The sequence below is a fragment of the Vipera berus genome, assembly GCF_964194415.1.
Source record: "Vipera berus genome assembly, chromosome: 16".
Taxonomy (NCBI): domain Eukaryota; kingdom Metazoa; phylum Chordata; class Lepidosauria; order Squamata; family Viperidae; genus Vipera; species Vipera berus.
Genome location: NC_138219.1, coordinates 4,473,555 through 4,490,099, shown reverse-complemented (window position 1 = coordinate 4,490,099; position 16,545 = coordinate 4,473,555). Strand labels below are relative to the sequence as shown.

The window sequence follows — 16,545 nt, the reverse complement described above, 5'->3', positions numbered from 1 at the left end:
GGTGAGGAAGTCCCCCTTTTCCCCCAGAGGCTGGCCGTGGAGGAGAAGAGGTTGAAAATTTAAATCACATGCAACACGGACAAACAGGTTGAGTATCAGTTGCAAGACTTGTGTGTGTGTGTGTTTGTGTGCACACGTGCCTGCAAAGGAAGGGTGCCTTGCAGAATATGGTGTTGTTGGAAGAGGCGTCCTGGATGTTTTTGGCTTCTGTGCTAGCAGTTTTGAGCCCCCAAAGCGACACACACACACACACACACACACACACACACACAGAGAGGCCTAAAAATAACTCTGCTAACCCACCATTTCCGAGCACAAAGGCCTGCTTTAAAAGATTAATAATAATCTTGCTCCACCATACAAAGACGCTGCAATTCCTGCGTGGGGCTGGAGTGGGACGGAAGCTGATCGGGCTGGGACAAACCCACACTGGGCCTGGATCTCTTCCCTGCCTTGCCCGGGCTGGGTTCCCATGACACCTGAAACCCTCAGAGCCTTGGCCAAAGAGAGTTGTGGGGTCCTATAAGTAGGCAATTCCAAAGAAACATTCGCGGTTGGGGCTGATACCTGCAGAGTTCGGGCGACTCCAACCTGCAAAATGCAGGAAGTCCTCGACTTACGACCACCGTTGGGCGCCAGATTTCCATTGCTAAGTGAGACATTTGTTAAGTGAGTTCTGCCCCATTTTACAACCGTTCTTGCCACAGTTGTTAAGTGAATCACTGCAGCTGTTAAGTTAGCAGCATGCTTATTAAGCGAATCCGGCTTCCCCGCTGGTCAGAAGGTTGCAAAAGGGGATCGCGTGACCCCAGGGCACCACCTTCGTCATAAATATGAACTAACCTTCAAGCATCTGAATTTTGATCACGTGACCATGGGGGGGGGGAATGGTGCAACAGTCATAACGGGGAAAAAAAGGTCATAAGTCACTTTATTCAGTGCCGCTGTAACTTGGAACGGTCACTACATGAACTATTTAAGTCGAGGACTTCCTGTAGCTTTAGATTGGCTTAGGGGCTGTTGGGTACGTGCATCCTTAGGGGGGGTTCTGGGTTAACTTCACAGCCTTGCGAGGTGGGCTGGGCTGGAAAAATTGGAGATGGCTGCTGAATAAACTTGGTTGATTTGAGTCTGTTCTGTCCAGGTGTCCGTAGCAAGAAAATTAATTTTTTTTTCTGGATCTCTGTGATAATGCTTTGTCAGTTCTTTCCTTATCTGCCTGCCTCTCTTTGTGCCTGGCAGGGTTATTCCTGCTGTTTGGTCCTCACAACAACCCTGTAGAGTAGACCAGGTTGTAAAGCACAGTTCCGTGGCTAAAGGGAACTTTCTCCAGGCTGATAGGCATGTGGGTTGGGGCAGCAATTCCCACATGTTCTTGCAAGGAGTACAAGTAGTTCTCGAGTTATGACCACGGCTCAGCCCACCATTCTGGTTACTAAGCGAGACAGTGGTTAGGTGACTTTTGCCCCTTTCTTACCACAACTGTTATGTGAATCACTACAGTTGTGAAGTTAGCCACACAACTGTGAAGTGAAGCTGGCTTCCCCATTGACTCTGCTTGTCAGAAAGTCGCAAAAGGGACATGACCCCAGGGACGCTGCAGCCGTCGTGTATGCGAGTCAGTTGCCAAAACATCTGAATTTTGATCGTATAACTATGGGGATTGCTGCAGCGGTTGTGTGAGAAATCGAAAAATAGTTGTAAATCAAGGATTACCTGTATTTAGAGAAGAGCAGCCAAGCAAAGTTGCAAAGGAAATCTGCTCTCCTCTTTGGCAATGCATCATGAGAACCGGGCTCTTGCTGTACTCAATAGCAGTGCCACACACGAGGTGTCCATCCAATCTTTTTAATTTCCATAAACTGATCTCTATCAGGTTTGCCTCTTTGGGGGGCAGCTTTCTTCCTTTTTCTTTCCTTCCTTCCTTCCCTTCCTTCCTTCTGTCTCTCCCACCTTCCCTTCCTCTTTTAAGGCTATTTCTATCTGCTAACTTAGCAAAGCTCCATTCTGATTTATCACTTTCCCTCCCCCCCCCAAAGAGCTTTGGCGACATTCACACGGTGTTGCTGTCTCTGTTGTTGGGTGAAACTCCTCCGTGAAGATGGCTTGACCTGCAGCCGCGCTCATCTAGGGCACTTAGAGTCTTAAGAACAGTCCTGCAACACACGGGACTTCATTTTGATCTTGGTTTCTCCTTTTGTTCGCTGTGGCTCTGAATGCCAGGCAAACCCAGTGAGTTTAGGGTTTGGGAGAATTCTGACATTCGGTAAGCACTGGATCTTGTTGCTTGACTTTCCCAACTCGTACATCAGGGACAGTGGAGTCCCAGATGTCTGGATGCCGCTCCCATAACAGAAGCCCTGCAGGGGATGCTTGAAGTTGTAGTCTGTGGGCTTTCCAGAAGACCGGAGACAAGCAAAATTCGGGTGTGGATAGTTTTGTAAAGTTCTCTTAGGATTCCTCAACACATTTTTCTTGTTTTAACATGTAGCACAGACATGTCAAACACAAGGCCCGGGGGCCGGATCCGGCCCGCGAAGTGGTTTCATGTGGCCCGCGAAGCCATCCTAGAAACAGTGAGGGAATGGCCCCCACTGCCTTGGCCCTGGCCCAGAGACCCTCCTCCTGCCAGAGACCCTCAGATCTGTCCCACTCCTGCCCAGACCCCATAGGCACCCTTGATGCGAACCATGTAGAGCTGGCCACGGGCACCCAGTAGGCCATACACACTCTAGCCACGCCCACCCAGTAGGCCACGCCCACCCTGGCCATACCCACCCAGCCCCCTGAGGGCAACCGCAATGCTGATGCGGCCCTCAATGAAATTGAGTTTGACACCCCTGATGTAGCAGAACCTCTGTGACCTTACAGATGGTCCTCAATTTGCAACAGTTCATTTAGTAACCATTCAAAGTTAGAATGACAATGAAAAAAGCAACTTAGGACCATTTTTCACACCTATGACCTATGACAGCATCCCCATGGTCATCTGATCAAAATTCAGCCGTTTGGCAACTGATGCATACTTACGACGGTTGCGGTGCCCCAGGGTCACGTGATCCCCTTTGGCGACCTTCTGACAAGCAAAGTCAGCGGGGAAGCCAGATTCACTTAGCAAGCGTGTTACTAACTGAGCAACTGCAGTGATACACTTAACAACTGTGGCAAGGAAGGTTGTGAAATGGGGACAAAATTCACTCAGCAACTGTCTTGCTTAGTCACAAAAAGTTTGGGGTCAGTTGCGGTTGTAAGTCAAGGACTAGCTGTATTTGGGTTCAGAAGCTATGCAGAGTTGGCCTTAAGTCGTCCTTGGGTGGGGTGGGGGGGGGTCACAATCGAGACCCACTCCCCATGAAGTCTCCGGGAGCTGATCTGATCTCTCGGGTGTTTTTACCTTTATTCCTTGGTTTCTCTTTAAAACTCTGACCATTTGAGGTTGCGCTTCCAAAGTTTCAGGGGTGTGAAGTGCCAGAGAGGCTGACGGTCTACGAAGGGCCGAGGCTCCTTGTGCCGCCTCAGAAAACGGGCTCTGGGCCTCAGATCTGCCACTGCGATAATACCCTGCCATATTTCAGATACTCGCCTGCCCCCAGCAACCTCAGCCGTGGAATGGCTGCATTCCCACAACGTGCTTTAATCCAGGGCTTTTCAACCAGTGGCACGGGTACCCCCTGTGGTACATGGGAACCTGGCGGGTGGTACGCGGCCATCCTAGAAAAGTGGTAACGGGGGAGGGGAATGAGCTGAACCGGTGGCAGCACCGCACAAGCCTGAGCGAGAGACGGCTGGAGCTGCAGGGTTGTCGGGGCTCAGCGGAAGCGCCAGGATCAGTGCCAGGATCCAGCTGGAGCTCGGCGCCGATCCTGGTGCTTCTGAGCCCAGAAGAAGTGCCGATCAGCTGGAATGTTGTAGTATCTCCAGGGTCTTGTGATTTACATTCAGATGCTTGGCAACGGATTCATATTTATGACAGTCACAGTGCCCCAGGGCTATGTGAAATGACCAAAACCTGCTGCAACCACCCAGCAGACAGGGGGGGGGGGGAAATAAAAACAAAACACCCCCCCCACCCCTGCTGCCAGTCCTCAACAGAAATGCTCACAACGAAAACCTCGGACAGGAGGAAGAGTGCCGCCGGGCGGGCAGGCAGGTGTCTTGCTCGGCTGTGGCTTGGGGGGGTACTTTTTCCAGTGCCATTGTAACTTCGAACAGTCACTAAGCGAACTGTTGTAAGTCGAGGACTACCTGTACTTCATCACTTTTTTCCTCTTTTTTTTTTTGGTCATCAAGTTTTTGACACCTTGCTGGGCGACTGGTGGTGCTCGGATGTTGCCCTATCCTAAAAGTGGTACAGTGGGTGAAAAGGTTGAAAAGCCCTGCTTTAATCCACTTTCTGAATTCCCTCGGTTCCTGGATTCAGCCTGGGTGTCAAGGACTAGGGGGTGACGTGACAGCAGTGTCCCAGTAATTGAGGGGCTGCCACAAAGAAGAGGAAGGGGTCAACTTATTCTCCAAAGCACCAGAAGGCAGGAGAAGAAGCCAAAGGTGTAAACTAATCCTTGGTGGAGCAGTGGGCTAATGCCTCCTTAAGTAACACCAGCTGCCTGCAATTAGTGCAGGTTCGAGTCCCACCAGGCTCAAGGTTGACTCAGCCTTCCATCCTTGCGAGGTAGGTAAAATGAGGACCCAGATTGTTGGGGGCAATTAAGCTGACTTTGTAATAATGCCGCTTGGGGTGTGTGTGAAAGCCCTAATAAGCAGGCATATACATAGAATGAAGGCTACTGCTAAGCTTGTAAGCCGCCCTGAGTCTTCGGAGAAGGGCGGGATATAAATGGAATTAAAAATAAATAAAAAATAAAAAATGAGAAGAGAAGAGAAGCGACCTAGAACGAAAGAGCAACTTCCCAGCAGAGAAGTGGAACGGCTTCCCTCCAGAAGTGGTGGCTGCTCCATCACTGGAGGCTTTGAAGAAGAGACGGGACTTGTGGTATGGGGTCTCCTGCTTGAGCAGCAGGTTGGACTAGAAGACCTCCAGGGTCCCTTCCCTCTGTTATTCTGTTAACCCAAGTCCCCATCTCCCCACTTCCGGGGGGGGGCAGGTTGGCTCAAGTGTTGACTCCAGCAAAGCCTGCCCCTGATGCCAAGACACCCTACCCCGCATCTTGTATGAATGCAGTTCCTATGTTCCCAGTTTGAAATGCACACTTCGATTCCCTTTGATTTCAGCCACGGGGTGTGTGCATTCCCTTGTGCTGCAGTGCCTTCCCAGCAACTGAACCCCGTTTGCCAAATTTCCTCCAGGGAAGAAGGAGACCGGTGGGGCCCCAAGGCAGGCTGGGCATCCCTTGTCCCATCGGGTAGTCCTGCGACATGCCTTGGCAAAACTCGGGATCTTGATGCCCCCTTCCCTTGCTCGGGATGGGGAGGGGGCCTGGGTGCGCAGGGCAGAGGGAGAAAGCTCCTCCAGCAGGCAAGGGGATGCATGCACATAGGTGTGTGTGTGTGTGTGTGTGTGTGTGTGTGTGTGTGTGTAACGCCTGTGACTTTGCACCAGGGTTCTCCAAGGACACCAGAGCAGCCTTACGTGTAGGAGGAGGCGTGAGTGGGCTGGCACAAGGCCAGAAAGTGCTGCTCTGCTTTTGCTGCTCGCAGCCCTTTGTTCCCAAAGTCGGGAATTTCTTCATCCTGCATCTTGCAGGGGATGCAAAGCTGCTGCGCGCGGAGGTGGTCTGCGAACCTTTATGCCGTGGGTGGATTTGAAAAAATGCGCTGAGCAGCTTCGCCCAGCACAAGTTGCCCCTTTTGGGAAAGGGAGGTCAGATTTGGGGGCGGGGGGAGAGAAAAAGTACATTTATCTAGGGACAAACGATCTGGGTTCAAAGACGTTGCTCTAATCCCAGCTTTCTTCGCGGGCAGCCTCCCAAGTCAAATACCCTGCTGGAGAAGTGCCCTGTGTTGTTTTATTTTTATTCTGTATTTATTCTTCTAAATAAAGAGGATGCCGTTCTAGCAGGCCCGGCTATATTACGATGGCCATGATGCTTTTAACCAAAGAAGGGCAGGAATCCGTGGCCATCCTAACGCTCACAGGCAGCCCAGTTGCCAACCAGAGTGTAAGCTGAGGCAGCCAATCTTGACCCAAAAACACATTTTCTGGGACTTAAAAGGCAGGGAATAATTACATTGTCTATTAATGCTGGAGTCTGCTTCTTCGGCCTTTCGACTTGGAGTTGGGGAAAAAAAAGCAGCATTATTTGCTGCGTTTAGCCCAGGCAGGTCAACAAAGCAAGACTATAACTTCCAACCGGCTGAACTACAAAGCCCATGGTCTTAAACTACAGGTATCCTCAACTTACAACAGTTCATCTGGTGGCTGTTCAAAGTTACAACGGCACTGGAAAAAGTGACTTATGACCATTACTGCTAAGCTTGTAAGCCGCCCTGAGTCTTCGGAGAAGGGCGGGATATAAATGGAATTTAAAAAAAAATATTTCTCAGAGCTGCAACCTATGTAACTTCCCTATGATCACATGATCAAAATTCGGATGTTTGGCCACTGATTCATCCTTACGATGGTTGCAGTGCCCCAGGGTCATGGGATCCCCTTTTGTGACCTTCTGACATGGGGAAGCCAGTTTCACTTAACAACCGTAAGTCTAGAACCATCTGCACTATTTTTTAGGATATGCCCTAATTCGCTGCGAATCCACTTGGTTTTGATGCCGCAATAATTTGCTTCCTTTCTTTCTAACTTTTTAAACGTGACATCCCTGTCAGCAAGGAAAGAATTTAAATCTGTTAACGCTGCAAGCCTTTGCTTACGGAGGCTGTCCATAATTGTTTTTGCTGCAAATTAAACCCAAAAATAAATAAATTGGTATACAATTTATTCCTGATCTATGCAATTCTGCTCTTGTCCAGTAATCAGTTTTTCATGAGGTCTTTCTGAGGAAATAGGAACCCACTTTTTCCTTAAATATCCAGGTGGATTGGGACTGAATTTAGAGATAGCACGAAATACGTTTTCCTCTAAAAGAAATCCTTGATGGGTTTTTTTTAAACTCTCAAAAAGAAATACATTATCTAAATCAATCTTCTCGAATGCCCATTTCATTTCCAAATGTGTTTTTGGTGGGTTTTGTTTGAGTTGAGTTCTGCGTAAGCATTTTTGGGGAAGTACACAATCTCCACCTCTGAGCAATCAGGACAAAAAAAAAATTGAATAGCCAAGTTAGAGGTTGCAAAAACTGCTTTTTTAAAAGGTATTTTTAGCTCTGGAGGCAGTAATAATTTCAGGACCCGAGGGCAGAGTTTTAGCTGAATAGTTGAGACCATTTATCCATCCAAATGTTTTTTGCCTTCCTAAATATTAATTAGGGACGCGGTGGCTCAGTGGGTTAGGACGCTGAGCTTGTCGATCAGAAGGTCGACAGTTTGGTCGGTCGAATCCCGAGTGCCGCGTAGCAGAGTGAGCGCCTGTTACTCGTCCCAGCTTCTGCCAACCTAGCAGTTCGAAAGCACGTCAAAATGCAAGTAGAAAAATAGGGACCGCTACGGTGGGAAGGTAACAGTGTTCCCTACGCCCTTGGCGTCTAGTCACGCCGGCCACATGACCACGGAGACGTCCTCGGACAAGCGCTGGCTCTTCGGCTTTGAAAGGGAGATGAGCACCGGCCCCTAGAGTCGGAAACGACTAGCACGCATGTGCAGGGGAACCTTTACCTTTACCTTTAAATATTAATAACAAAGTTTCCCAGGAGCTAAGCAACAGATACAGGTAATCCTTGATTTACGACCGGTTGCTTACGGACTATTCGAAGTTACAATCTGATTTTGAAGTTTGACGGCCACACTCTTATCATCGTCATCATCACCATCATCATCATTTTAGCCGTTGTCCATCCACTGCAGGATGAAGGCCTCTTCCAATACAATCCTGGGCTTTCCTTTGCCAATTGGGCCTGCTTCCTGATGTCGATCCATCTTGTTTTAGGTCTCTTTTGCGGACACTTTTGATCAAGCGAGATCCATTTTAAGAGCCCTGAGGGTGCAAGTGGTTAGAATGCAGCATTGCAGGCTAAATCACTGCTCACAGTCAGGAGCTCGATCCTGATCTGAAGTCAGTAGAATGAGGATCCGGATTGTTGCAGGGGGCAAATAATGCTGACTCTGTAAACCGCTTAGAGAGCACCGTGAGGTGGTATATAAGTCTAAGGGCTATTGCTATTCTGTGACTGCCTTGGTCCACCGGCCATCGGTTCTTCTTGCTATGCGACCAGCCCGTTTCCATTTCAATTCTTTTACTCTCTTGATGGCCTCATATATTTTCCTTTATTTCCTAATCCATTTGCGGGTCTTTCTATCTTGCGATGCTGAGCATGTCTCTTTCCGTGCCTCTGCGCCACTCGGAGCTTTTGTATTGTATTGTGAGGTTAGTGTCCGATGTTTCACCGGCATATCTTAGAGCAGCGAGCACACACTGATCGCAAATCTTTCTCTTCAGGCCTAGGAGGAGGTTGTTCTTGGAAACTATGTTTAGTATCCTATGATCAGGTGATCTCATTTTGTGTGCTTGGCAACCGACTCACTTTTATGGCCACTGGCATTGTCCCATTGTCACGTGACCCCGTTTGACCTCTTTTGCTGTTTACTTCTGATTTCCAGCCAAAAATACCCGAGGGATAACATTGATTTGTTTAATGACACAGTGTTCTCTTAATGATCAGTGCAAAAAAAGGATCATAAAAGAAGGCCCAGACATGTAACGACTTATGACTGTAATTCCTGGCTCAATTATGGTCATAAATCGAGGACTACCCAGATTACATTTTTCTGGGATATTTTTTTCCCCACTTTCCAGGTAGCTTTCCGTTCTCTGAGATTTCTTAGTGGTCTCCCATCCGAGGGCTAAGCTGCTGCAAATCTGCTTAACTAATTCCTAGCAGAAGGAATGCTGGGAATTGTAATCCAGTTGGTTGGGAAAGGAGCCCTCGATCAGAACAAGGAATGCTCCAAGGGTTGTTGTTTAACTTTGTGCAAGACAACTGTGTCCTGTGGCAGTGAGTTTCTGCACACAGGAAATGTTTCTTCCTCCCTTCTTTCCCAAGCAAGTGCCGCAAGATTTGTAGGTGTGGCTGTGAAGAATTGCAATCTGTTTTTGCACAAAGTGTTTTCTTGCACACTCTGACGCAACACTGGGGCAAGCAGGAGAGGTTTCCTTCCAGAAATGACGCCGTGAGCATGTCCCAAGAGCACGCCCCCCCCAAACGTAGCTCTTCCTAAAATATATTTGGAGGTGTCACACCAGTTTGCAAACCATGTGCAAAGCTTTTTTCACCCTCCCACGAGACGAAGAATTCGCACACCCATCAGACACAACCCCAATTTGTATCTCTCTCCTAAGGGTTTTTACGTTTATCCTGTGGCATTTGCCAAAAGATCACCCATTAATGGATGGCTAATCAGCTTTTCCACTAATTAATTCAGCTTCAAAGGCCCTTTCACAGCTGGTGGGCAGCGAGAAGTCGGGGGTTTATTGAGAAAATTGACGCTGGGGGTGGACACTAGGCGACTTTGCCTCCGAAAGGGCACTTTTTAATCTGTTTTCATCTTCCTTTTCTCGGCCGAAGGTCTAAAGCACCCTCTGGCATAGAGGGTGGGTACTCCTTTCCCCCAGCCAGCACGTTGTGGCGGACTTCATCTCCCATCATCCCCAGCACATTGTTTTGGCAGAAGACGGTTCTAAGGGGGTTCGGCACGATGTTTGCAATTTGGAATGCCTGGCATCGGGGGGGGGGCACTCACTAAACGGCTGTGTCCGTTACAAAGCAGAATTAAAATTAATTTTGAAAACTTTATTGCAAGGTTACTGGTGCTAAATCTTGTTTAGATTAGTGTAGATATGGCATGATGCATCCGGTCCCCACCTTGCGTCCAGTCCTTCTTATTAAACTAGACATCCCCAATTCCTGCAACCGCTCTTTGTATGTTTTATTCTCCAGCCCCCTAATCATCTTTCTTGCTCTTCTCTACACTCTTTCGAGTCTCAACATTTTTTTTTATATTGTGCCGACTAAAACTGGATGCCGTATTCCAAGTGTGGTCTTACCAAGGCATTATACAGCTGCCTTTTGCAATTGATGAATGGTGAATTTGTCAATGCCGATGGTGTTCAAATGATGCTCCAGATGTTTTGGGATTGCACCCAAGGCGCCTATTACTATTGGGACTACTTTTGCCTTTTTTTTTTGCCATAGGTGTTCCATTTCTATTTGCAAATCTTTGTATTTTATGATTTTCTCCTGGTTTTTCTCTTCTCTTCTTGCTGCAACACCCACTATCCAGACTTTTTTTGTCTTTCTAATCAACAGTTCTTAAGTTATGGTTCTCCGTTGCAGTCAGCCAGATGTTTAGACTGGAGTTGGCATGTTTACCAACCTATCAAGTCCTTCCCAAGGAACTATTATTATTGTTCAATTTGTTACGGCCACCCACCTCAAAAACCTAAAACCCTTCTGGTGTAAAATTTTCAGGAAAATATACCTCATTGCCAAACCAAGATTTGTACATTTTTGCCTCGTTGCTGTTGTCTAGGAATAACTAGAAATCTGCCTGGGTATCCTGACACACGGTGGGGAATGCAAACAAAGCTGAGTTGAGCTTTTTTCTGTAGGCTGATTTCCCACTGATTTTTCTAAAATAAAATCCTATTTTAGAAATTCAAACTGAGGAGTCGCCAGGAAGCTCCCATATCGTTTGGATGGCAGTACCCTTCAGAGAATACGTCAAGAAGACGTAGCCGGCTAGTGCTACCCTCACACTGATTGCGTTGGCACAAAGTGTTCACGATGTGTGAAGCAACTGCTTTCCTTTTAAACAGCATCTCCGTGCAAGATAGCAAGCGAAGTCATGGTGACTTACAAGTCTCCTTTTAGTCCTCCACTCAAGGATGAATGTTTTGGGCTCTGGAGCAGAGCAGAAACTTATTGGGAATTTCTCCTCTAAGTTTATTACTCAGGGGCCCAACTGCTCCATGTCATCAATGTCAGTTTTTGCATTCACACAACACGTTAAAGTTCAAAGTTACAGCGGCACTGGACAAAAGTGACTTCTGACCGTTTTGCACAGTTATAACCTCTGCAGCATCCCCATGGATCATGTGATCAAAATTCAGGCGCTTGGCAACTGACTCATATTTTAGGACGGCTGCAGTGTCACCTTTTGTGACCTTCTGACAAGCAAAGTCAATGGGCAAACCAGATTCACTTAACCACCATGTTATCAAGTGCAGTGATTCACTTAACAACTGTGACAAGAAAGGTCGTAAAATGGAGCAAAACTGACTTAACAAATGTCTCGCATAGCAAGGGAAATTTTGGGCTCAATTTTGTCGTTATTTGAGGACTACCGTATTAGAAATGCATCAAAAAAAAATCCAAAGCAAAATGGAAATATATGAACTTAAACCCCAGATATTTCTGTTCAACATAATTCCAAGGGAATAAAATGGTGGGGGGGGAAAATGCCAACATTTACTAAGGTGCCTACTCACTGCAGCAGAATAAACTTAGCACAGAATTGGAAAAGACATACCTTGCCTCCGATATCAGAGTGTGAGACTAAAATTGGAGAATATGCTGCGGTGTCAAAACCGATGATATATCTCTCTCGATAATGGAAGTTTAACTCCGTTCAAGCAGGAATGGCTCCCTCACATGCCATCTATCACAGAGAAAAGGGGATTTAGACATCTGGACTATCGTTTTGAGGGCTCAGCTAGGAAGTAGCATCTCTTACGAATGCGCGATGCAAAGTTCAAATAGCTAAATGGTGCCCAGCGGTTGTGGATACAGATGGAAAAGAAGTAGAGAATCTATCATGTAAACGTAATTTAATGTTCCTTTTTTCACTGGGGTCTCTTAAAATAGAAACACAGCAGGGTTTTTTTGTTTGCCTCTTTTATCTTGCTTTTTTTAAAAAAAACTTTTCATGTTTTGCAATATTTTAACAATAAATGGAGGATTTTTTTTAAAAAAAAAAGCAGCCAGAGAAACATATAAAAGAAATTCTCAAACAATTTGAGAAGGTAGATATACCGAAGCTTCTTTTATAGGAGAAATAACTGAATGAAATACAGGTAGTCCTCGACTTATGACCACAACATTTCTGCTGCTAATTGGGACAGTTGTTAAGTGAGTTTTGCCCCCTTTAATGACCTTTCTTTCCACAGTTGTTCACCGAACCACTGCAGTTGTTAAGAACACGACTGTTAAGCGACTCTGGCTTCACACTTTGTACTTTTCTTTTGCAAAGGTCTCAAAAGGAGATCACGTGACCCCAGGACACTGAAACTGTCATAAGTGTGAGTCAGTTGCCAAGTGTCTGAATTTTGATCACGTGACCACGGGGACGCTGCAACGGTCATCAGTGAAAATCAATCCTGTCCGTTTTTTTCCAGTGCGATTGTAACGGAAGGGTCACTAAACGAATGGTTGTAAAGTCGATTATTCCATGGAATTCACACAGTTGGAAAGGACTTTAGACTTCATCTGGTCCAAGCCGATGATCAGTTCAGGATTCATTCGCACTGACACTTGGCTCTGCAGCCTCTGTCTGGAGTTCCCCGTTTCATGTGGCAGAATGTTCCACTGGCTTGGAACTAGCACAATCAACGTTTCCCTCTTGCTATTTAGCCTGAACCTCCTTCGTGGCCGTTTTAACTCATCAATTCTGGTTTATGGAGCAACCAAGAACAGATCCACCTCCCTTCTGTTGAACAACCCTTCAGATTTTGGAAGACTGCCATCATCTCTCTTGCAAGCTAGCATGCAAGATAATAATAATAAGACCTTTACGGTATTATTCCTCGTTGACAAGTAGTCCTCAACTTATGGCCACAGTTGGGACTGGAATTTCGATCCCTAAGCGATCGGTGGTTAAGAGAGTGATTACCTGATTTTATGATCATTTTTACCATGGTCATCAAGGGAATCTGGCTTTTCCAATTGACTTTTCTTGTCAGAAGGTCACAGTTCAGGATTGTGTGATTGCAGGACACTTGGCCGCTTGACCCGTTGTAAATGCGGGTCAAGTGGCCAAATGACTATAGGAGTGATGTAACAGTTGTAACTTTGAGAAAAAGGAGAAGTCGTTTCCCCCCCCCAAGGCTGCTATAATTTCAAACTGTTGTTAAATGAATAAGTTGAGGCCTACCCGTGTTTATCATACTTTTATTCGTCTTGAATCAGATTTGATCTTTTAACTCTTCCATCTCCCCTCCCTGCTCTCTGTGATCCCTGTAACTAAACACTCATGTTTGGATTTGTTTTTAAAATCATTTTTAGGTGTCGCCCTATTTGCTAAAGACATTGCAGCCTCGGGTTGATTTTGAGTGATAACAGCCAAGAGCTAAAATGTCTGCAACTCTAGACCTGGAAAAAGGTTGCACGGTGGACGAAGTGTTACATGGATGCATTGAAGCCTTTGGTAAGGATGACAGCTACCTAATGACATCATTGCAGACATGATGCAATTCTCTGTTGCAAAGTTGCAAGCTGCATTAGTTGACTCTCCAGCTTCTCTTCCCTGAAGGCTGGATTGGAAACCCTTCAATGAGCCTAAAAGAATTCACTAAGTTTTGAGAATTAGCTTTCATTTTATTGTAGAAAATCTAAAAAAAGTCACTATGAAGGAATTCCCGCAAACTGCTGGGTATAAAATGCAAGCTCTGTTTATCATAACTACAATGCTTAATTAGGGGTTACACAGTCAGTGGGCTACAAGTGAAGTTGGGAGATTGGGGAACTCATTGCCACTTTAACAATGACCATAAGTGCAAATGGTGAGATTGGATTTATATATTATTTTTTGATGTGTTGTTTTATGTTATTATATTTATTATGTATTTTATGTTATTATATTTATTATTATCCTATCCTCTCAAAGCTTATTCCATTCCATTCCAATTCTAATTCTTATTCTATTGCATTTCTATCCTATTCTATTCCATTCCATTCCATTGGTAGTCCTCAATTTACGACAATTGAGCCCCAAATTTCTGTTGCTAAGTAAGACAGTCGTTAAGTGTATGTTGTCCCATTTTACAATCTTTCTTGCCATTGTTAAGTGAATCACTGCAGTTGTTAAGTGAACGGAGCTTCCCCATTGACTTCACTGGCCAAAAGTTTGCAAAAGGGGATCACATGACCCAGGGACACTGCAACCATTATAAGTCAGTTGCAGAGTGTCTGAATTTTGATCACGCGACAGTGGGGTGCTGCAACACTCTTAAGTCACTTTTTGCAGTGCTGCTGTATCATCGAAAATGATCAATAAATGAATGGTTGTAACTCGAGGACTACCTATAACTTGGAAACCTCCTCTTAGAAGGAGGAGGATTTAACAAATTGGTGGAAAAGAATGCTGAGACAGACTATGACAAATTGGGTTTTAAATCCGATGGGCCTGCATTCACAGGGGGTTGCTTCATCTGGGTTTATGTTCTGACATGCTTCCCCCCTTTTTTTTTGCAGACGATGAGGGCAAGGTTCGGGACCCGCAGCTGGTCCGCATGTTTCTCATGATGCATCCATGGTACATCCCATCTTCCGAGATGGCTGCAAAACTGCTTCAGATATATCCTTTTGGCACCCAGTTCTGCCCCTTCAGCTTCTATTGCGACGGGGCCTGTTTCTTAAGTTAACAGTGCAGTGTTTCTCAACTTTGACCCTTCTAAGATGTGTGGACTTCAGTTCCCAGAGTTCTCTCAAGTAGGCATGGCTGGCAGAGGAATTCTGGGAGCTGAGGTCCACACATCTTAGTGGGAAAGGTTGAACAGCGCGGGTTTAGTTGAAGCCTGTGGTTCCTCATTGAGACCTCACAGCCTGTAGGCAAGCTCTTCTCCAAAGCCCCTGAAGGCAGGAGAAGAAGCAACGGATGGAAACTAATCAAGGAGAGAAGCAAACTACAACGGAGGAACTTTCTGACAGAACAATTGACCAGTGGAACAACTTGCCTCCAGAAGTTGTGGGTGCTCCATCACTGGAGGCTTTTAAGAGACTGGACAGCCATTTGTCCGGAATGGTATAGGATCTCCTGTTCGAGCAGGGGGTTGGACTTGAAGACCTCCACGGTCCCTTCCAACTCTGTTATTCTGTGTTTTGTTTTTCTCAGTCTTGGCAAATGATGATCACCTGATCCCAGGATGCTGTGAAGTTTAAATTGTCATAAATACATGCTGGTTACCAAGCACCCACATGTTGATCACGTGATCATAGGGATGCCGCAATGGTTGTAACTGCGAGGGCTGGTCCTAAGTCTCTTGTCTGACTTGTAACTTTAAATAGTCACTAAATTAATGACAAGTCCAGGACAACCTGTAATGAGTTAGCCTGCATCCTCTCTGCTTTGCATCTGTCCCTTGTTTTTGCAACTGTCAAATGACTATGATTTTTTTTAAAAAAAGTGTTGTATTCTGATTTACATTTAAATTACGATTATCTGCTTTTCACTGTCTGTAAGCGGAATGAACTCTCCCATTCTTTTAGCAAAGGAAAAATTGAGAACTCAGCGTTGGTCTGTTAAATCCCAAAGCTGTTAGCTTGAGATCTTACAGTAATATGATTTGCTGTATGAATTACGTGGAAAGAGAGATCAGACATGGATAGCTTGAACGTCTCTGGAATAATAAAATCTCTGCCCTCCTGGATGAGACGCTGTCCAGTTTAATTTTTTTATTTATTGCATTTTTATATTTTACTCATCTTCCCTGCAAGGTGACAAGACTTAAGATGCCTGTGCAAAGCACAGGGCTTATGTTGGCCCAACTGGTTGGATTAAGCGCATAGAAATGGGTTGTTTGTGGCTGTTGTGTTGTGACACCACAGCCATTCTCTTGCATGTTCTGCAGTTCTCTTTGAATGGCACAGCTTATTTGATTAGGCAATGGTTGTTCCTTAGAACAGCAGAATAACAGAGTTGGGAGGGACCTTGGAGATCTTCTAGTCCAGGGGTCAGCAACCTGAAACAGTGAAAGAGCCACTCGGAACCGGTTCCCTCACAAAAGGAAAAACTGGGAGCCGCAAAAAATGTGTGCACATGTGCGTACATGCGCGCATGCGCAGAACAGGATTTGACTGAAGAGTGGAGCCAAGGCGAGATATGCACATACCCTGCATATTTGAATTGATTGATTGAACTTTTTTAGTCCCACTTTTTTTTTTTTTGGACTGCACATGGCAGAGGACTGGGAGCCGCAGGAGACGGCTGAAAGAGCCGCATGTGGCTCCGGAGCCGCGGGTTGCAGACCTGTGTTCTAGTCTAACCTCCTGCTCCATATTTTGTGGAACATAGTTTGGGGCTGAATGCATGAATGAAAACAAACCCTAATACAGGTAGCCCTTGACTTACGACTAGTTGAGCCCAGAATTTCTGTTGCTAAGTGAGACATTGGTTAAGTGAGTTTTGTCCCGTTTTACGACCTACCTTGCCACAGTTGTTCAGTGAATCGTTGCAGTTATGACTCTGGCTTCCCCATCGATTTGG

General features: G+C 45.9%; 1 protein-coding gene across 3 annotated transcripts in view; it reads left to right on the top strand.

The window, feature by feature from the left end:
* RASGRP2 (RAS guanyl releasing protein 2) overlaps window positions 1-16,545 on the top strand; it is a 42,787-nt gene that overhangs the window by 1,655 nt on the left and 24,587 nt on the right. For 2 of the 3 annotated variants that reach the window (XM_081340218.1, XM_081340217.1), the window contains exons 2-3: window positions 13,347-13,488; window positions 14,535-14,637. In XM_081340218.1, coding sequence (XP_081196344.1) covers window positions 13,416-13,488; window positions 14,535-14,637 — 176 coding nt within the window. In that variant the 5' untranslated portion in view covers window positions 13,347-13,415. The remainder of the gene's footprint in view (window positions 1-13,346; window positions 13,489-14,534; window positions 14,638-16,545) is intronic. The other variant, XM_081340219.1, reaches the window with a different exon arrangement.